Source organism: Strongylocentrotus purpuratus, unplaced genomic scaffold (assembly GCF_000002235.5).
Source record: "Strongylocentrotus purpuratus isolate Spur 01 unplaced genomic scaffold, Spur_5.0 spur5_scaffold_17, whole genome shotgun sequence".
Lineage (NCBI taxonomy): Eukaryota > Metazoa > Echinodermata > Echinoidea > Camarodonta > Strongylocentrotidae > Strongylocentrotus > Strongylocentrotus purpuratus.
The window spans coordinates 11,213,156-11,235,200 of record NW_022145602.1 but is presented as its reverse complement, the minus strand read 5'-3'; the positions used below and the strand labels follow the sequence as shown (position 1 = coordinate 11,235,200).

The following is a 22,045-nucleotide window of genomic DNA, read 5'->3' as shown; positions in this document are numbered from 1 at the left end:
TTGTTTTGACTGATCAACCCATGAGCCAAGGTACTAGAAGTGTTGGACCTGCTTCAACTTTGTCTTGTCAGCAGTACCAATCTCGGCTTCACGAAGCTTGTACATCATGAATTCTGTCTTAGTACTATTTTTTGGTGGACCGACTTGGCTTGCTGCTTGTTCTGGGAGCTTCTGTGCCTTTTCCAGATTGTCTGAAATTATTGCAATATCATATGCAAAGTCGGTGATCTTTACAGAAGGATATCTGCTACTTTTCCTTTCTTCTGGGGTGAAGCCTAGTTCCTCGAACCCTTCAGTAGCCATTCTTAGAGCATAATCCCATGCTATGAGAAATAGGTATGGTGCTAAGGTATCTCCTTGGAGCACTCCTGATAAGATGGTAAAGGAGTCAGTCTCTCCATCTGGTGAATGAACTTGAGCTGTGGTATCTTTGTACATCACCCCTACTGCTGTAACTATTGTGTGTGGTATTCCGTAGGCTCTTAAGATCTCTAACATCTTCTTCCTATTGATTGAATCGAAGGCCTTCTTGAAATCCACGAACGTAAGCACTGCTGTCAGATGCTTTCCTTTAACACCTTCCACCAGACTTCGCAAAGTTAGAATTTGCGCTGCTGTATATCTTCCTGGACGGAATCCATTCTGGTTCTTGCCGAGAAGGGGTTCCAGGTGAGGACGGATTCTTTTCAAAAGCATTTTGATGAATAGTTTTGCAGCTACTGGGGTCAGTGCTATATCACGGTAGTTTCGAGGGGGTACTGATATCTCCTTTTTGGGGTACAGGGATGATTATGCTCCTAGACAACAAGTCTGGTTCCTATCCATGGATAAGCGTTCTGTTACATACTGCCAAAAGCTGTTGGTCAAGGGCATCAGACTTCCTTACCTCTGCTGGGATTTCATCCACACCTTGGCATTTATTAATGGAGAGGGAGGTAACTGCCACTTTTAGTTCTGATTAATGGTAGTTTTTTTTGGTTGTTGATTGGGAATGTATCTTGGACCATCTTCCTTACTGAGTTGTTGTTATCTGGAGGAGGTTGATCAAGAAGATTCGAAAAGTGATCTTTCCACTGGTTTAGTCTCTCTTGGGGTGTTTTAACGTCTACGCTTATCCACTTGATGGGTCGAGGCCCATTTTTCAGTGATCTCTTTCACAATATCCCTTACTTTCCTAGTTTGCTATTGGACTGCACCAATCTATATCTCAGTACATTTTTAGCCATGTAATTTGACTGCTCCTCATAGTATGTATCCTGGAGATCTTGCCTGGCTTTGTCAAGGGTTTCTACATGTTCGGCAGTTGGTAGTGAGCACTAATTTCTTTGTTTGCCCTTGAAAATTTGAAAATCGCACCTCCCCCCCCCCCCTCACTCTTTAGCACCATGGGAGGGGGCCCTTCTCCCGATAAAGGTAACGTGTTTTTATCTGGGGTTTTTCCAGGGGAGGGGGCCCTGGAGTTAATTTAGTAAAGAAGGCTAAATTAAATATCCTGGCGATTTTGGCTTTTCTACACAAGTGTATACAAATAAAAGTACTGCAACACTCTTAATGGTTGGGTTATGTTAATTAGGCTTATTATACTAAATCTACATGCTCAATATGCTATTTAAAGAGAAGGTTGAGTTCTGGGAAGAGGTGAAAAATAATTTGTGAGCATTACTCATTCTTATTATGCAAGTGTGGAAGAACATCACTTAAGACATGTTCCCTGAAAAGCATGGCTCTTCAAATGCCTTCATATTCTAAATATGCATGTAACATGGTAAAAATCGGGGGGGGGCGGCTTTTTAGGCCACGTGTTCGTGTAGTCCCATATACATCTTTCTGTGCAAGTGTTTGTAACTTTACCAAGACTTGGCCAAATTTCTTATCATTTTGATGATTCCAGAACCTTGCAATACACACAAATTCTTATATGCTAGATGATCAACCTTTTCTGGTCGATTCCACACCGTTTCTTTCACAATGCAATCGCATGACCAGAACTCAACTTCATCTTTAAGACAATTGCATTACTTTTAAAAAATGGTGTCAGAAATGAATTCCTCGCAATGGAAAGCCATGTGAGAGTCATATACCATCCATGCTTAAGGCATCCTGGATTTAAGATTTATTTAGCAATAATATTACATACTGCACATAATTATATGCTAATCCGATTATTACACTAATGAGGCTAATTATACTACATCTAATAGGAGGAGTATTTCATAACGAAAGATGAAATCGTGAAAATGCGTGAATACGTATCACCTTATTCGTCGAGTGACGAATTCAAGTCTAGTTGAGTTTTAGGTTAGGTTCAGAGATAGAGTAAGACATAGTTCTTGTTTAAAGCGTATCTGCCATAGTTTACAGGAGGGATTAGACTGCCCTGCAAGGTCACTCGACAGGTGGTTATCTCATCAACTCAGCTCTCAGTTAACATAAGAAAAAGAGGATCATGGGGGACCAATGGTCACCGATTAGGCATGGTTTGTTATATAGAGGGCGCAAGTAGCTACAAGTAGTGCAGTGGGCCTTTAAGGATTGAAGTTAAGACTTCTGTTATCATATTATTATCGCATTTGGTGTGGAGGGTTGTTATACCAAAGAATCCGATTTGTAAAAGGCAATTGACTTAAAGATAAAGACCAGTTATGGTCATGCGTTTGCATTGTGAAAGAAACGTTGTGGAATCGATCAGAAAATGATGATTATCTAGCATATAAGTATTGGTGTGTATTGCAAGGTACTGGAATCATCAAAATGATAAGAAATTTGGCCCAGTCTTCGTAAAGTTACAAGCACTGTACACAGAAAGATGTATGTGGGACTACACACACGTGCGCGACACGTGCGTTTATCTCTCACAGTCCAATAGATAAACTAATTAAAAAAATATATCAATTAGTAGGCGGTTTCCCGGCAAAAATGTTATCATCATGTATTAGTCAAAACATATTCTTTCACATGATTGGTAATAAAGAGCTTCCGGTTAATTTTTTTAAATTGGGGCGTTTCCAATACTGAAATTTACCTTTAAGGCAAGGCTCCTCATTCTGTTTTTAAGAGAGGGTTGAGATTGACATTTTTGAAGATCTCTTTGCATGTACCACAGTCCCCCTGGGTAAATTTCGAATTTGTTTTTGTCCAGAGTTAAAATGTTAGGACAGTGTGCACCAGACACCTGTTAAGGTCAGGTTCACCAAGGGTCTATAATCCTAGATATCTGATGGGAATGTGGTAGGGGTACACTGCCCTAGGAGATGGAAATCCTAAAGATATAGATGTCTAGAGGCAATCGTTCCAGGGAATATTGATTTAGGGGATGACAGAGTAGTCTGTGTGGATACATCTCCACGGGTGCATTGTCTTAGTGGCTAGGTTGTAGAACAAGTCAGAGTAGTATGTGGGGATGCATGTCAAATGGTGCATCATCCTTGTGGGTAGCTTGTACAGGGGATGATAGACCAAGTCAGAATATATGTTTGGATACATGTCCAAGGGTGCATTGTCCTGGCTAGTAGGTAGGTTGTCCAGGGGATAGTAGTTAGAGGGTTTTTTGTCTGAATCTAGACGCTCATTTCCGAAAGAACTTTGATCTACAGCCAATCATAGCCGTATTCTACAATGTAGTTTAACTAGTAAAGACTACTGTGTATAGCCCAGTAAAGTTGTGGTCAATCTAGTTCATTAATCTATTATTCATCTAGATGTAAACATTTAAGGGGACTCATGGTTTTATGAAACATGCTCTGATAAAAATACCACTTCGATCAACCAAAAACCTTACTTCAGTAATTGCTTGAACTCTATCTCTTCTAAGGCATGAAGCCATATGTCCCCAGACTAAAAAGGTTATTCTAATATGGTTTGTTTAGAACGCCATTCAAGGAATGGCCGCACTTTCCACTATAAGTTGACTGGATCAAAATGCCTCCATATATATATATATATATATATATATATATATATATCTAAGGATGTTTTAAACATGGATAGGTCTCCTCGAATAGCTTTTGACTCCCCTCATTTCACAGGAACACATCAACCTGTAGAACATAGAATGCTTTGCTTGTTTATTCATGAACAAATATCAATACTTGTCTTGGAGAGGGCCTTACAATTCTTACAAATAATCCTTTTTTCTGCTCATGCCCAGATTGTAACTACATACTTGTATATTGTATGTCCACCACTTCCTAGATTTTGCTATACATTGTCACGCATTAACTTACAGCCATCTTGAATGGACCTGGCCCTCTGGGACTTGAGAGTTATATCATCCCAGATTCAAGTCTGACAGCTTCTAGTGAGTTTAGTGCTGACTATGCTGCAAAGAGAGGTCGTCTTAACCTGGTCCGAGAAGGGAACCTGAAGGCACCCTGGATTGCACGAACAAATGATGCCAACCAGTGGATCCAGGTAAACAAATAATTTCTTAAGGACAATTTGGACACGAAACATTAGGCAACCCTTATTTCTATGGCATGGGTTCATACCCCACTGCTGCCACCGTATCAGTAATGAAAGGGTCAACAGTCAAATTTCCATACACTGCCACAAAGTATACAGGGCGTATCATAATAAAGGATATTGAAGTTTAATGACGATTTATATGAAAACTACTGATTTCATAATCAAGCACTTATGTCTGTTGTAAAGGACAGAATGTCCTCTTTTTAATAACACCCCAATCATACTTCTACTGTCACAGTTGACTGAATAACAAAGCATTGCTGTCCACCATGTGAAAGGTGCACCGTGACAAGTTAGCATTCACAGATAAATTCTAAAGATTAGTGCTTGTGTCAGCCCAGACATATTGAAATGCTGAACAATGAGTGGATTATGTGTCTAAGAAGGAAATGTTATCAAACTTGGCACAGTGCACCTTTCACATGGTGGACAGCAATGCTTTGTTATTCAGTCAACTATGACAGTAGTAGTATGATCGGGGTGTCATTAAAAAGAGGACATTCTGTCCTTTACAACAGACATAAAATGCTTGATTATGAGATCAGTAGTTTTCATATAAATCGTCATTAAACTTCAATATCCTTTATTATGATACGCCCTGTATAATGTGAGTCACCCGTCATTTATATGCATGGCATGAATTTATATTCCACTGCTACCACCATGTCAGTAACGAAAGAGTCAACAGTCAGTTAAATGGCATATGGGTTCATATTCTACCGCCGACACCAGGTCAACAATGAAAGAGTCACTAGTCATTTCTATGGCACTATTCACTTACACTGTTAAAATTGTTTTTATTAGCCACTTTTCGAGGTGACATATGGGTTCGTAGATTTTCTCTTAACTATGTAGGTAAAGCTACTATAAGATTGTCAATTATTATTCACATCCAAGTCAACAATTGCTTTCATTTTTAAGGGCTTTAATCTAATTGTTCGATATTGCTCAGAAATGAGATCGGCAATTGAAGCATCAATGTGGAGAACTTCTAACTTAAACATTGTCCTTGGAGGGGCAGAGCTGCGTAAAACCATGGTAATGTCATTGATATGTGCAAAGAAAGGAACCGTTATTAGTATTTGTATTATTTTAATCATATAGATTTAACACATTTGAGAACATGCACATTGGTTCAAAGTTTTGTCATGGAGATAGAAAGAAATAGATGATCCAAGAGGATGAACATCAAGAATGCTTCCTCCGATTCTTTTTCTTTCTAAAAGGTGGATCTTTTAGACCTTTACCGTATCACTTCAGTTGCGACTCAAGGGCGACAAGATTCCAGCCAGTGGGTAAAAAGCTACAAGCTTGCTTGTAGTACTGATGGCACGACCTTTCACACCGTACAGGACATCTCCACAAACCCTGCATATGACAAGGTATTGGTTTGTTCTCTGATTATTCATTTTTTAAATATTACATTGACTCCATTCTTGTAGGAATTTGAAGGAATTTAATATCTTTTTGATAACAATTAAAATATTGTTATGTTACGATACTTTCTTTTAAAGAAAAAGGCAATCGTTACCTCAGGAACACATATACAGTTTAGGTGAAGTATATACTATTTTGCTTAGTTACACAAAGTATAAGAGGAAAAACCTATTAGGTAGGATTGTCAGAGCAAGTAATGCTCTTCAAGCAAAAAATCTTCAATCCATATCATGTGTCTTCCTATTTTATTACTAAGTCTCGAAAACTAGAAATTGATGTCATCAGAATAAAACTTCAAATAGAAACGAATGGACAGGCACTGGACATGCAAAAATATGTATTATTCAGCATGCTTGTCATTTCGTTTCTCTTTAGTTTAAAATTGACCGCAGAATCATTTGAGTCATAATTCATTCAAAAGTGGATTCATTTTCCTTTTTCATTGAAGATCTTCACCGGTAATGTTGACCGCAACACCATCGTGACCAACATTCTTCCTGTACCCCAGATTTGCCGCTATGTCCGCTTGATGCCTGTCAAGTGGTTCGGCTACATCAGTCTTCGTATGGAAATCTACGGTGAAGGCCCTGTCATAGGTCAGTTTTAAAACTAGTGATGTTCCAACATGTTTTGCTCCATATTCAATTTCTCCTGCGACAATTACTCTGGACATTTTTTCACCAATAATAGAGGCAAAGTGCTACGGTTATCATTAGGTGATACGTACGTAGTTATATTTATCAACTACATATATCGTCAAGATTTGTCTTTATTAGGTGATATTTAAGTAGTTATACGTATCACCTTTTGATTTCGTGAAGATTTTTCTTTATTATTATTCATTCTTCCTCGAATTTGTTCGCAAGATATCTCAAGAATGGATGAAGCCATTGTTATGAAACTTATAACGATGATAGATCCTAGTCTAACTTAGAACTCTGTGACTGTTCATTGACCCAAATCATTTTGACGTCATCAAAGCGCCATTTTGTAAAAATCAACTCAAGATCATATCTTCATAACGAAAAGTCATTTCTCATTTATTGTTATCATGATTAAGGTCAATTACAGGTCAATAAAGGCGCGCGTACGCATACGTTCGCGATCGTCTCAAATTCTTTTTACATATGTTACAGGCCATTTTGAGCATTAAAAAAAAATGCACTAACGCAAATTGCCATTCTTCTTTCTGCACAATATTTTCGATACTTTTCCGAACATTTTGATACCAAGTTTATATCTTTATGACTATTCATAACGGAATAAGCATCCATTCAAGATAAATGTCCGTTCACCCAAGCTCTTGTAATACATAGCATATAGAAGCCAAAATGGTATGCTTGGGGACCGCAATTTATTTTTCATAATTGAATAGAATATGAGTTGGAGAAATGATTTCATGTGTCATTTGGCCATTAAGTATATCGTGAAGTCATCATAATGGTGTCGAACTCAAAATACGAATTTGCATATTATGACGTCACAATAATTGTAGAAAATTTGGTATAGTGGTCAAAGCACTTAATAATTAAATAATTACAGTGCTTATATAGCGCCTAAAACTTACTTTGTCAGAAGTCTCTAAGGGCGTGTTCACACCGCAAGGGGGGACCGTGGGCGGACCGTGGATCGCGCTATTGTAGCGCGACCCACGGTCCGCCCACTGGCATTCGCCGGATCCACACCGCAGCGAGATAGCGCGGTCTATCGTAGCACCCCCTTTTTTAAGAGGTCCTGTTGTCATGACGCGTGACGTCATGAGGTCAGAGCGGTCAAAGATTTCGCGCGCTATTACGAACTAGGAGTGTTGAATAGGCCATTTTCGTAATGTAACCAAATTTAATGCATACGTCTTTGTGAAGTGCCTCAATACAAATTATTTCGTTCACCTGATAAGAATAATAGTATTTCAATAGACAGAATCCAAAATGCATACATTAGTTGTTGTCAGGTTGGACAAGCATTATGGCTTGACCTACCTATATAGCAACACTTAATACATGCAGTTGCATTCTGACTATTGAAATACTATCAGGTGAATGAAATAATTTGTATTGAGGCACCTCACAAACACTTATGCATTAAATTTGGTTACATTACGAAAATGGCCTATTGTACCGATTCAGATTCAGATCGCACCAAAATAGAATGAGTATAAAATTCCCCGCGTGTAGAACGATAAAATCCGGCGTGCTTTCGTAGCTCGGGTTCACACCGGCAGAGATAGCGGGGTCTAGCACGCGCTAGACCGCGCTCTCTCTCGTGGACCACCCCCAAGAGGTGCTCCAGTGTTGGCTCGCAGTGGCTCGCCGTGGCTCGCTGTTGGGCGGACCGAAACGACGTTGTACCTTCCACACCGCAGAGATAGCGCGGTCTAGCGCGCGCTAGACCGCGCTATCTCTGCCGGTGTGAACAGCCTCTAAGGGCGTGTTCACACCGCAAGGGGGGACCGTGGGCGGACCGTGGATCGCGCTATTGTAGCGCGACCCACGGTCCGCCCACTGGCATTCGCCGGATCCACACCGCAGCGAGATAGCGCGGTCTATCGTAGCACCCCCTTTTTTAAGAGGTCCTGTTGTCATGACGCGTGACGTCATGAGGTCAGAGCGGTCAAAGATTTCGCGCGCTATTACGAACTAGGAGTGTTGAATAGGCCATTTTCGTAATGTAACCAAATTTAATGCATACGTCTTTGTGAAGTGCCTCAATACAAATTATTTCGTTCACCTGATAAGAATAATAGTATTTCAATAGACAGAATCCAAAATGCATACATTAGTTGTTGTCAGGTTGGACAAGCATTATGGCTTGACCTACCTATATAGCAACACTTAATACATGCAGTTGCATTCTGACTATTGAAATACTATCAGGTGAATGAAATAATTTGTATTGAGGCACCTCACAAACACTTATGCATTAAATTTGGTTACATTACGAAAATGGCCTATTGTACCGATTCAGATTCAGATCGCACCAAAATAGAATGAGTATAAAATTCCCCGCGTGTAGAACGATAAAATCCGGCGTGCTTTCGTAGCTCGGGTTCACACCGGCAGAGATAGCGGGGTCTAGCACGCGCTAGACCGCGCTCTCTCTCGTGGACCACCCCCAAGAGGTGCTCCAGTGTTGGCTCGCAGTGGCTCGCCGTGGCTCGCTGTTGGGCGGACCGAAACGACGTTGTACCTTCCACACCGCAGAGATAGCGCGGTCTAGCGCGCGCTAGACCGCGCTATCTCTGCCGGTGTGAACAGCCTCTAGGTGCTCTACAATAATGCAGCATAATTACCCTGGCTTTAGCAGTGCAGCTGTTACGCGCGCTGCGTTTCAAGCAATAAATTCCTACCAGGTACCCATTTACATCACCTCCCATTCCAGCGACCTATATTCGATTCCGATGAGTTAAAACATTTTTTGTGTGAAATTCAATTCGTGAAAATGCGTTCTTCATTATGTACATTAGAAGACGTATTATCTAATTTGTCAAGTGAAAAATTCAAGTAAAGTAATGATTTGTTATATGGTATGATAAAGTCTGGTATGTTTCATCCTGATTACAGCGATTCAACTTTTGGTGCTGAGGTGTCTCATGCCATTTCTGCGTCCAATTTCATGCCATTCCTGCGTCCATTTTCTTATTCATTTCATGCCAAAATGAAAGAAATTTGTTTAAGTGACATTTTTTTTTCGGGCAGGGGCATATTACGTTTTGTGAGACGATGAGAGTTTTTCATAAATATATTTTCTTTATAAGGCCACGTTTTTTTCAAAAAGATGAAAACATTAAAAGAGATATTTAGTTGATTTAATTCATTTGAATTATGTATTAATAGTTATACAAATGAAGGGATTTATTCCTGAACTGTAATGTGTATTTAGAATGCCATTTTGACTTTATTTTCCTGTTCACCGCCAAATGAAGATAAATATGTCAAAAGGGACATTATTTTCCCATACCTCTTATCCCATTTATTGTCTTTGGAACTGAATTTGCACAGATATCAACGACTGTTCCCCTGATCCTTGTGAGAATGGAGGAACTTGCAGTAATGGAGTGAACACCTTTACTTGTGCCTGCGATCCTGGCTATACTGGGCCTACGTGCGGAGCAAGTAAGATATAGAGTCAAAGCAGATTCCATACCTACACTTTTTTATCAAGCAATTGCTCCTTGTTCATTAAGACATTATATAAAAAGAGCAAACAGGGAATAGAAAGAAAGAAACATGCAGTCATTGGTGAGGAAAACCTTGGAGATTTTTGTTGACTGACGGTCTCATGCCCAGATTGTAACTACACACTTGTCTATTTTATGTCCATCTGATGGGAGCATTCGATTCTATTTACCTATTTGACTACCACTTCCTACTTCTTTTCCATACATTGTCACGCAATAACTTACAGCCATCTCTAATGGACCTGGCCCTCTGGGACTTGAGAGTTATATCATCCCAGATTCAAGTCTGACAGCGTCCAGTGAGTATAGTGCTGACCATGGTGTAAAGAGAGGTCGTCTTAACCTGGTCCGAGACGGGAACCTGAAGGGAGGCTGGATTGCACGATCAAGAGATGCCAACCAGTGGATCCAGGTAAACAAACAATTTCTTAAGGACTATTTGGACACGAAACATTAGGTAACCCTTATTTCTATGGCATGGGTTCATACCCCACTGCTGCCACCGTATCAGTAATGAAAGGGTCAACAGTCAAATTTCCATACACTGCCATAAAGTATGTAATATGAGTCACCCGTCATTTATATGCATGGCATGAATTTATATTCCACCGCTACCACCATGTCAGTAACGAAAGAGTCAACAGTCAGTTAAATGGCATATGGGTTCATATTCTACCGCCGACACCAGGTCAACAATGAAAGAGTCACTAGTCATTTCTATGGCACTATTCACTTACAATGTTAACATTGTTTTTATTGGCCACTTTTCGAGGTGACATATGGGTTCGTAGATTTTCTCTTAACTATGTAGGTAAAGCTACTATAAGATTGTCAATTATTATTCACATCCAAGTCAACAATTGCTTTCATTTTTAAGGGCTTTAATCTAATTGTTCGATATTGCTCAGAAATGAGATCGACAATTGAAGCATCAATGTGGAGAACTTCTAACTTAAATATTGTCCTTGGAGGGGCAGAACTGCATGAAACCATGGTAATGTCATTGATATGTGCAAAGAAAGGAACCGTTATTAGTATTTGTATTATTTTAATCATATAGATTTAACACATTTTGGAACATGCACACTGGTTCAATTTTTTGTCATGGAGATAGAAAGAAATAGATGATCCAAGAGGATGAAACATCAAGAATGCTTCCTCCGATTATTTTTCTTTCTAAAAGGTGGATCTTTTGGACCTTTACCGTATCACTTCAGTTGCGACTCAAGGGCGACAAGATTACAGCCAGTGGGTAAAAAGCTACAAGCTTGCTTGTAGTACTGATGGCAAGACCTTTCACACCGTACAGGACATCTCCACAAACCCTGCATATGACAAGGTATTAGTTTGTTCTCTGATTATTCATTTTTTAAATATTACATTGACTCCATTCTTGTAGGAATTTGAAGGCATTTAATATCTTTTTGATAACAATTAAAATATTGTTATGTTACGATACTTTCTTTTAAAGAAAAAGGCAATCGTTACCTCAGGAACACATATACAATTTAGGTGAAGTATATACTATTTTGCTTAGTTACACAAAGTATAAGAGGAAAAACCTATTAGGTAGGATTGTCAGAGCCAGTAATGCACTTCAAGCAAAAAATCTTCAATCCATATCATGTGTCTTCCTATTTTATTACTAGGTCTCGAAAACTAGAAATTGATGTCATCAGAATAAAACTTTAAATAGAAACGAATGGACAGGCACTGGACATACATAAATATGATTATTCAGCATGCTTGTCAATTCGATTCTCTTTAGTTCGATTGCAATTGACCGCAGAATCATTTGAGTCATAATTCATTCAAAAGTGGATTCATTTTCCTTTTTCATTGAAGGTCTTCACCGGTAATGTTGACCGCAACACCATCGTGACCAACACTCTGCCTGTACCCCAGATTTGCCGCTATGTCCGCTTGATGCCTGTCAAGTGGTTCGATCGCATCAGTCTTCGTATGGAAATCTACGGTGAAGGCCCTTTCACAGGTCAGTTTTAAAATTAGTGATGTTCCAACATGTTTTGCTCCATATTCAATTTCTCCTGCGACAATTACTCTGGGCCCTTTTTCACCATTACTAGAGGCATAGTGCTACGGTTATCATTAGGTGATACGTACGTAGTTATACGTATCAACTACAGATTCCGTCAAGTGTTGTCTTCATTAGGTGATCCTTAAGTAATTATACGTATCACCTTTTGATTTTTTGAAGATTTTTCTTTATTATTATTCATTCTTCCTCGAATTTGTTCGGAGGATATCTCAAAAATGGATGAAGCCATTGTCATGAAATTTATAACTATGATAGATTCTATTCTAACTTAGAACTGTGTGACTTTTCATTGACCCAGATCATTTTGACGTCATCCAAGCGCCATTTTGTAAAAATCAACTCATGATTATAACTTCATAATGGAAAGTCATTTCTCATTTATTGTTATTATGATAAAGGTCAATTACAGGTCAAAAAACGCGCGCGTACGCATACGTACGCAATCGGCAGTGCTTTAACGCGCGCGCAAAATTTAAAATTGCTCCAAATCGTCTCAAATTCATTTTACATATGTTGCAGGCCATTTTGAGCAATAAAAAAAAAAACAATGCGTTAACGCAAAATCCCATTCTTCTTTCTTCACGATATTTTCGATACTTGTCCGAGCATTTTGATACCAAGTTTATATCTTTATGACTATTCATAACGGAATAAGTGTCCATTCAAGATAATTTTCCGTGCACGCAAGCTCTTGTAATACATAGCATATAATATATGCTATGTATGCTATGTGCAAAATCATACCAGTCCATTAGAGCTCTTTGTAATGATTGGGGACGGCAATTTATTTTTCATATATGAATAGAATATGAATCGGAGAAATGATTTCATGTGTCATTTGGCCATTAAGTACATCGTGACGTCATCATAATGGTGTCGAACTCAAAATATGAATTTGAATATTATGACGTCACAATCATTGTAGAAAATTTGGTGAAGTGGTCAAAACACTTAATAATTAAATAATTACAGTGCTTATATAGCGCCTAACACTTACTTTGTCAGAAGTCTCTAAGCGCTCTACAATAATGCAGCATGATTACCCTGGCTTTAGCAGTGCAGCTGTTACGCGCGCTGCATTTCAAGGAATAAATTCCTACCAGGTACCCATTTACATCACCTCCCATTCCAGCGACCTAGATTCGATTGCGATGAGTTAAAACATTTTTGTGTGAAATCCAATTCGTGAAAATGCGTTCTTCATTATGTACATTAGAATACGTATTATCTAATATGTCAAGTGAAAAATTCAAGTAAAGTTATGATTTGTTATAGGGTATGATAAAGACTGGTATGTTTCATCCTGATTACAGCGATTCAACTTTTGGTGCTGAGTTGTCTCATGCAATTTCTGCGTCCAATTTAATGCCATTTCTGCGTCCATTTTCACGTTCACTTCACGTCAAAATAAAAGAAATTTGTTTTAGTGACATTTTCATGTCTGGCAGGGGAATATTACGTTTTGTGAGACGATAAGATTTTTTCGTCAATATATTTTCTTTTTAAAGCCACGTTTTTGCAAAAAGATGCTAACATTAAAAGAGATATTTAGTTCATTTAATTCATATGAATTATGTATTAATAGTAATACTAATGAAGGAATTTATTCCTGAACTGTAATGTGTATTTGGAAAGCCATTTTGACTTTATTTTCCTGTTCACCGCCAAATGAAGAAAAATATGTCAAAAGGGATATTATTTTCTCATCCCTTTTATCCAATTTATTGTCTTTGGAACTCAATTTGCACAGATATCATCGATTGTTCTCATGATCCTTGTAAGAATGGAGGAACTTGCAGTGATGGAGTGAACACCTTTACTTGTGCCTGTGATCCTGGCTATACTGGACCAACATGTGGAACAAGTAAGATATAGAGTCAAAGCAGATTCCATACCTACACTTTCTTATCAAGCAATTGCTCCTTGTTCATTAAGACATAATATAAAAAGAGCAAACAGGGAATAGAAAGAAAGAAACATGCAGTCATTGGTGAGGAAAACCTTGGAGATTTTTAGTGACTGACGGTCTCATGCCCAGATTGTAACTACACACATGTCTATTTTATGTCCATCTGATAGGAGCATTCGATTCTATTTGCATATTTTTACCACCACTTCCTACATTTTTGCCATACATTGTCACGCAATAACTCACAGCCATCTCTAATGGACCTGGCCCTCTGGGACTTGAGAGGTATATCATCCCAGATTCAAGTATGACAGCTTCTAGTGAGTATAGTGCTGACCATGCTGCAAATAGAGGACGTCTTAACCTGGCCCGAGACGGGAACCTGAAGGGAGGCTGGTCTGCACGAGCAAACGATGCCAACCAGTGGATCCAGGTAAACAAATAATTTCTTAAGGTCAATTCGGACACGAAACATTAGGTAACCCTTATTTCTATGCATGGCATGAATTTATATTCCACCGCTACTACCATGTCAGTAACGAAAGAGTCACCAGTCATTTCTATGGCACTATTTACTTCCACTATTAAAATTGTGTTTATTGGCCACTTTTTGAGGTGGCATATGAGTTTGTAGATTTTCTCTCCACTATGTAGGTAAAGCTACTATAAGATTTCCATAGTTACATAATTATTCACATCCAAATCAATAACTACTTTCATTTTTAAAGGCATTCATCTAATTGTTCGATATTACTCAGAAGTGAGATCGACAATTAAAACATCAATGTGTAGAATTTTTTTAAATATTGCCCTTGGAGGGGCAGAGCGGCTTGAAAGCAAGGTAATGTCATTTATAGGTGCAGAGAAAGAAACCGTTCTTAGTATTTGTATTTAATTCATATAGATTTGACACACTTTGGAACATGCTCATTGGTTACAAGTCTTTAATGGAGATAGAAATAAATAGATGAATAAGAGGATGAACATCAAGAAAGCTTGCTCCGATTCTTTTCTTTCTACAAGGTGGATCTTGCGGACATTTACCGTATCACTTCAGTTGCGACCCAAGGGCGACAAGAATCAAGCCAGTGGGTAACAAGCTACGAGCTTGCTTGTAGTACTGATGGCACGACCTTTCACACCGTACAGGACATCTCCACAAACCCTGCATATGACAAGGTATTAGTTTGTTCTCTGATTATTCATTTTTTAAATATTACATTGACTCCATTCTTGTAGGAATTTGAAGGCATATAATATCTTTTTGATAACAATTAAAATATTGTTATGTTACGATACTTTCTTTTAAAGAAAAAGGCAATCGTTACCTCAGGAACACATATACAGTTTAGGTGAAGTATATACTATTTTGCTTAGTTACACAAAGTATAAGAGGAAAAACCTATTAGGTAGGATTGTCAGAGCAAGTAATGCACTTCAAGCAAAAAATCTTTAATCCATATCATGTGTCTTCCTATTTTATTACCAATACCCCATTCACAGTGGCCTCAAACACCGCGACAGCAGCGGGACTGTCCCGCTGCTGTCGCGGTGTTGTCTTCAGTGTGAAGGCTCGGACCCGTTATAAACTATCGCGGGATAACACCGCCTCGCGATAACGCCGCGACAAACTATCGCTAGGTTCACCTAGCTACAGCAGCGGGACAGTCCCGCTGCTGTCGCAGTGTTTACTCAGTGTGAAGGCTCTCCGCTATAACACCGCGACAAACACGTGTGATTTGTTTACTTACCTATTACTGACCTCTTTTCTCCAGCAATGGGGAACATAAAGTGAAACAGAAATAAAGTAACCAGTGGATTCAAATTGATTTTATTATTATGTAGATATTATAATTATCCAAATAAAAATATTTCACACTTCAAAAAATTAAAATATTCTGACTGGAAGCAATAAAAATGCTAGTTTTTTAAAAAGTAATATGATCGAGGATACAAAAAGCTAAATCGAGCTAGCTACATGAGGAAGAGTGTGTAAAGTACAGCTAGCGCGCGCAATTTCAAGCAATCGAAAACCCCGCGCTGAAGTATTTCCGGTCATATCGGGGTCACTCGCGGGTCATAAGCCATGCATACACGTGTTTGTTACGGAGGTAATAAAAATCACCCGCTGCAGCGTGAATGGGTACATGATATTTATCCCGCTGCTGCAGCGGGATAACTTTTCTACTGTGAATGCATTTGTAGCGGTGTTATGGCGGTGTCGCCGCTCCGCTACAACGCCGCTACAAATTTCAAAACCACTGTGAATGGGGTATAAGTCTCGAAAACTAGAAATTGATGTCATCAGAATAAAACTTCAAATAGAAACGAATGGACAGGCACTGGACATGCAAAAATATGTATTATTCAGCATGCTTGTCATTTCGTTTCTCTTTAGTTTAAAATTGACCGCAGAATCATTTGAGTCATAATTCATTCAAAAGTGGATTCATTTTCCTTTTTCATTGAAGGTCTTCACCGGTAATGTTGACCGCAACACCATCGTGACCAACATTCTTCCTGTACCCCAGATTTGCCGCTATGTCCGCTTGATGCCTGTCAAGTGGTTCGGCCACATCAGTCTTCGTATGGAAATCTACGGTGAAGGCCCTGTCATAGGTCAGTTTTAAAACTAGTGATGTTCCAACATGTTTTGCTCCATATTCAATTTCTCCTGCGACAATTACTCTGGACATTTTTTCACCAATAATAGAGGCATAGTGCTACGGTTATCATTAGGTGATACGTACGTAGTTATATTTTATCAACTACAGATATCGTCAAGATTTGTCTTTATTAGGTGATTCTTAAGTAGTTATACGTATCACCTTTTGATTTCGTGAAGATTTTCTTTATTATTATTCATTCTTCCTCGAATTTGTTCGCAGGATATCTCAAGAATGGATGAAGCCATTGTCATGAAACTTATAACGATGATAGATCCTAGTCTAACTTAGAACTCTGTGACTGTTCATTGACCCAAATCATTTTGACGTCATCCAAGCGCCATTTTGTAAAAATCAACTCATGATCATATCTTCATAACAAAAAGTCTTTTCTCATTTATTGTTATCGTGATTAAGGTCAATTACAGGTCAATAAAGGCGCGCGTACGCATACGTTCGCGATCGTCCGCGCGTAAACGCGCGCGCAAAATTTAAAATTGCTCCAAATCGTCTCAAATTCTTTTTACATATGTTACAGGCCATTTTGAGTATTACAAAAAAAATGCGCTAACGCAAATTGCCATTCTTCTTTCTTCACAATATTTTCGATACTTTTCCGAACATTTTGATACCAAGTTTATATCTTTATGACTATTCATAACGGAATAAGCATCCATTCAAGATAAATGTCCGTTCACCCAAGCTCTTGTAATACATAGCATATAGAAGCCAAAATGGTATGCTTGGGGACCGCAATTTATTTTTCATAATTGAATAGAATATGAGTCGGAGAAATGATTTCATGTGTCATTTGGCCATTAAGTATATCGTGACGTCATCATAATGGTGTCGAACTCAAAATACGAATTTGCATATTATCACGTCACAATAATTGTAGAAAATTTGGTATAGTGGTCAAAGCACTTATAATTAAATAATTACAGTGCTTATATAGCGCCTAAAACTTACTTTGTCAGAAGTCTCTAAGCGCTCTACAATAATGCATCATAATTACCCTGGCTTTAGCAGTGCAGCTGTTACGCGCGCTGCGTTTCAAGGAATAAATTCCTACCAGGTACCCATTTACATCACCTCCCATTCCAGCGACCTATATTCGATTCCGATGAGTTTAAACATTTTTGTGTGAAATCCAATTCGTGAAAATGCGTTCTTCATTATGTACATTAGAATACGTATTATCTAATTTGTCAAGTGAAAAATTCAAGTAAAGTAATGATTTGTTATTGGGTATGATAAAGACTGGTATGTTTCATCCTGATTACAGCGATTCAACTTTTGGTGCTGAGGTGTCTCATGCCATTTCTGCGTCCAATTTCATGCCATTTCTGCGTCCATTTTCACATTCATTTCACGCCAAAATGAAAGAAATTTGTTTAAGTGACATTTTCTTGTCTGGCAGGGGCATATTACGTTTTGTGAGACGATGAGATTTTTTCATAAATATATTTTCTTTATAAGGCCACGTTTTTTCAAAAAGATGCTAACATTAAAAGAGATATTTAGTTCATTTAATTCATTTGAATTATGTATTAATAGTTATACAAATGAAGGGATTTATTCCTGAACTGTAATGTGTATTTAGAATGCCATTTTGACTTTATTTTCCTGTTCACCGCCAAATGAAGATAAATATGTCAAAAGGGACAAAATTTTCCCATCCCTTTTATCCCATTTATTGTATTTGGAACTGAATTTGCACAGATATCAACGATTGTTCTCCTGATCCTTGTGAGAATGGAGGAATTTGCAATGATGGAGTGAATACCTTTACTTGTGTCTGCGATCCTGGCTATACTGGGCCTACGTGTGGCACAGGTAAGATATAGAGTCAAAGCAGATTACATACCCATACTTTTTATATCAAACAATTGCTCCTTGTTCAACAAAACATTATAGAAAAAGATCAAACAGGGAATAGAAAGAAAGAAACATGCAGTCATTGGTGAGGAAAACCGTGGAGATTTTCATTGACTGACGGTCTCATGCCCGGCTTGTAACTACACACTTTTCTATTTTATGTCCATCTGATGGGAGCATTCGATTCTATTTACCTATTTGACTACATTTTCCTACTTCTTTGCAAAACGTTGTCACGCAATAACTTACAGCCATCTTGAATGGACCTGGCCCTCTGGGACTTGAGAGTTATATCATCCCAGATTCAAGTATGACAGCTTCTAGTGAGTTTAGTGCTGACTATGGTGCAAAGAGAGGTCGTCTTAACCTGGTCCGAGACGGGAACCTGAAGGCAGCCTGGATTGCACGAACAAATGATGCCAACCAGTGGATCCAGGTAATTGGACACGAAACATTAGGCAACCCTTATATCTATGGCATGGGTTCATACCCCACTGCTGCCACCGTATCAGTAATGAAAGGGTCAACAGTCAAATTTCCATACACTGCCACAAAGTATGTAATATGAGTCACCCGTCATTTATATGCATGGCATGAATTTATATTCCACCGCTACCACCATGTCAGTAACGAAAGAGTCAACAGTCAGTTATATGGCATATGGGTTCATATTCTACCGCCGAAACCAGGTCAACAATGAAAGAGTCACTAGTCATTTCTATGTCACTATTCACTTACACTGTTAAAATTCTTTTTATTGGCCACTTTTCGAGGTGACATATGGGTTCGTAGATTTTCTCTTAACTATGTAGGTAAAGCTACTATAAGATTGTCAATTATTATTCACATCCAAGTCAACAATTGCTTTCATTTTTAAGGGCTTTAATCTAATTGTTCGATATTGCTCAGAAATGAGATCGGCAATTGAAGCATCAATGTGGAGAACGTCTAACTTAAATATTGTCCTTGGAGGGGCAGAGCTGCATGAAACCATGGCAATGTCATTGACATGTGCAAAGAAAGGAACCGTTATTAGTATTTGTATTATTTTAATCATATAGATTTAACAAATTTTGAAACATGAACATTGGTTCAAAGTTTTGTCATGGAGATAGAAAGAAATAGATGAATAAGAGGATGAACATCAAGAAAGCTTCCTCCGATTCTTTTCTTTCTACAAGGTGGATCTTGCGGACATTTACCGTATCACTTCAGTTGCGACCCAAGGGCGACAAGAAGCAAGCCAGTGGGTAACAAGCTACAAGCTTGCTTGTAGTACTGATGGCACGACCTTTTACACCGTGCAGGGCATCTCTGCATACCCTGGAGCTGTCTGGGTAAGTTTATTCTCTGATTATTCTTTTTTTAATATTACATTAATCTATTCTTGAAGAACTTTGAAGGCATTTGCAATCTTGTTGATAACAATTAAACTATGTTCATGTTACGATACTTTCTTGTAAAGAAATAGACATTCATTACCCCGGGCATACAACTACATGCTAGGTGTATTATTTACTATTCGGCTCACACAAAGTTTAAGAGGAAAAGAACTATTAGGTAGGATTGAAGAACTGTCTATATTTGTAAATATATCAGAGCAAGAAATGCACTTCAAGCAAAAAATCTTCAATCAACAGGATGTTTTTTTCCTATTTCATTACTAGGTCTCGAAAACTAGAAATTGATGTCATCAGAATATAACTTCAAATAAAAACGAATAGACAGGCACTGCACATGCAAAAATATGTATTATTCAGCATGCTTGTCAATTCGATTCTCTTTAGTTCGATTGCAATTGACCGCAGAATCATTTGAGTCATAATTCATTCAAAAGTGGATTGAATATCCTTTTTCATTGAAGATCTTCACCGGTAATGCCGACCGCAACACCATCGTGACCAACACTCTGCCTGTACCCCAGATTTGCCGCTATGTCCGCTTGATGCCTGTCAAGTGGTTCGGCTACATCAGTCTTCGTATGGAAATCTACGGTGAAGGCCCTTTCAGAGGTCAGTTTTAAAACTAGTGATACTCCAACATTTTTTGCTCCATATTCAATTTCTCCTGCGACAATTACTCTGGGCCTTTTTTCACTAATAATAAAGGCATAGTGCTACGTTTTTATCATAAGGTGATACGTACGTAGTTGTACGTATCACCTTTTGATTTCGTGAAGATTTTTCTTTATTATTATTCATTCTTCCTCGAATTTGTTCGCAGGATATCTCAAGAATGGATGAAGCCATTGTCATGAAACTTATAACGATGATAGATCCTAGTCTAACTTAGAACTCTGTGACCGTTCATTGACCCAAATCATTTTGACGTCATCCAAGCGCCATTTTGTAAAAATCAACTCATGATCATATCTTCATAACAAAAAGTCTTTTCTCATTTATTGTTATCATGATTAAGGTCAATTACAGGTCAATAAAGGCGCGCGTACGCATACGTTCGCGATCGTCCGCGCGTAAACGCGCGCGCAAAATTTAAAATTGCTCCAAATCGTCTCAAATTCTTTTTACATATGTTACAGGCCATTTTGAGTATTACAAAAAAAATGCGCTAACGCAAATTGCCATTCTTCTTTCTTCACAATATTTTCGATACTTTTCCGAACATTTTGATACCAAGTTTATATCTTTATGACTATTCATAACGGAATAAGCATCCATTCAAGATAAATGTCCGTTCACCCAAGCTCTTGTAATACATAGCATATAGAAGCCAAAATGGTATGCTTGGGGACCGCAATTTATTTTTCATAATTGAATAGAATATGAGTCGGAGAAATGATTTCATGTGTCATTTGGCCATTAAGTATATCGTGACGTCATCATAATGGTGTCGAACTCAAAATACGAATTTGCATTATTATCACGTCACAATAATTGTAGAAAATTTGGTATAGTGGTCAAAGCACTTAATAATTAAATAATTACAGTGCTTATATAGCGCCTAAAACTTACTTTGTCAGAAGTCTCTAAGCGCTCTACAATAATGCAGCATAATTACCCTGGCTTTAGCAGTGCAGCTGTTACGCGCGCTGCGTTTCAAGGAATAAATTCCTACCAGGTACCCATTTACATCACCTCCCATTCCAGCGACCTATATTCGATTCCGATGAGTTTAAACATTTTTGTGTGAAATCCAATTCGTGAAAATGCGTTCTTCATTATGTACATTAGAATACGTATTATCTAATTTGTCAAGTGAAAAATTCAAGTAAAGTAATGATTTGTTATTGGGTATGATAAAGACTGGTATGTTTCATCCTGATTACAGCGATTCAACTTTTGGTGCTGAGTTGTCTCATGCCATTTCTGCGTCCAATTTCATGCCATTTCTGCGTCCATTTTCACATTCATTTCACGCCAAAATGAAAGAAATTTGTTTAAGTGACATTTTCTTGTCTGGCAGGGGCATATTACGTTTTGTGAGACGATGAGATT

General features: G+C 38.3%; 1 protein-coding gene across 50 annotated transcripts in view; it reads left to right on the top strand.

Moving 5' to 3' along the window:
* Window positions 1–22,045, top strand: part of LOC579853 — a 194,299-nt gene that overhangs the window by 5,722 nt on the left and 166,532 nt on the right. For all 50 annotated transcript variants that reach the window (XM_030988688.1, XM_030988699.1, XM_030988701.1 and 47 more), the window contains exons 2-16: window positions 4,226–4,410; window positions 5,691–5,846; window positions 6,350–6,497; window positions 9,900–10,013; window positions 10,306–10,490; window positions 11,262–11,417; window positions 11,924–12,071; window positions 13,888–14,001; window positions 14,295–14,479; window positions 15,070–15,225; window positions 16,518–16,665; window positions 18,435–18,548; window positions 18,842–19,026; window positions 19,772–19,927; window positions 20,455–20,602. In XM_030988688.1, the coding sequence (XP_030844548.1) occupies window positions 4,226–4,410; window positions 5,691–5,846; window positions 6,350–6,497; window positions 9,900–10,013; window positions 10,306–10,490; window positions 11,262–11,417; window positions 11,924–12,071; window positions 13,888–14,001; window positions 14,295–14,479; window positions 15,070–15,225; window positions 16,518–16,665; window positions 18,435–18,548; window positions 18,842–19,026; window positions 19,772–19,927; window positions 20,455–20,602 (2,298 nt within the window). The remainder of the gene's footprint in view (window positions 1–4,225; window positions 4,411–5,690; window positions 5,847–6,349; window positions 6,498–9,899; window positions 10,014–10,305; window positions 10,491–11,261; window positions 11,418–11,923; window positions 12,072–13,887; window positions 14,002–14,294; window positions 14,480–15,069; window positions 15,226–16,517; window positions 16,666–18,434; window positions 18,549–18,841; window positions 19,027–19,771; window positions 19,928–20,454; window positions 20,603–22,045) is intronic.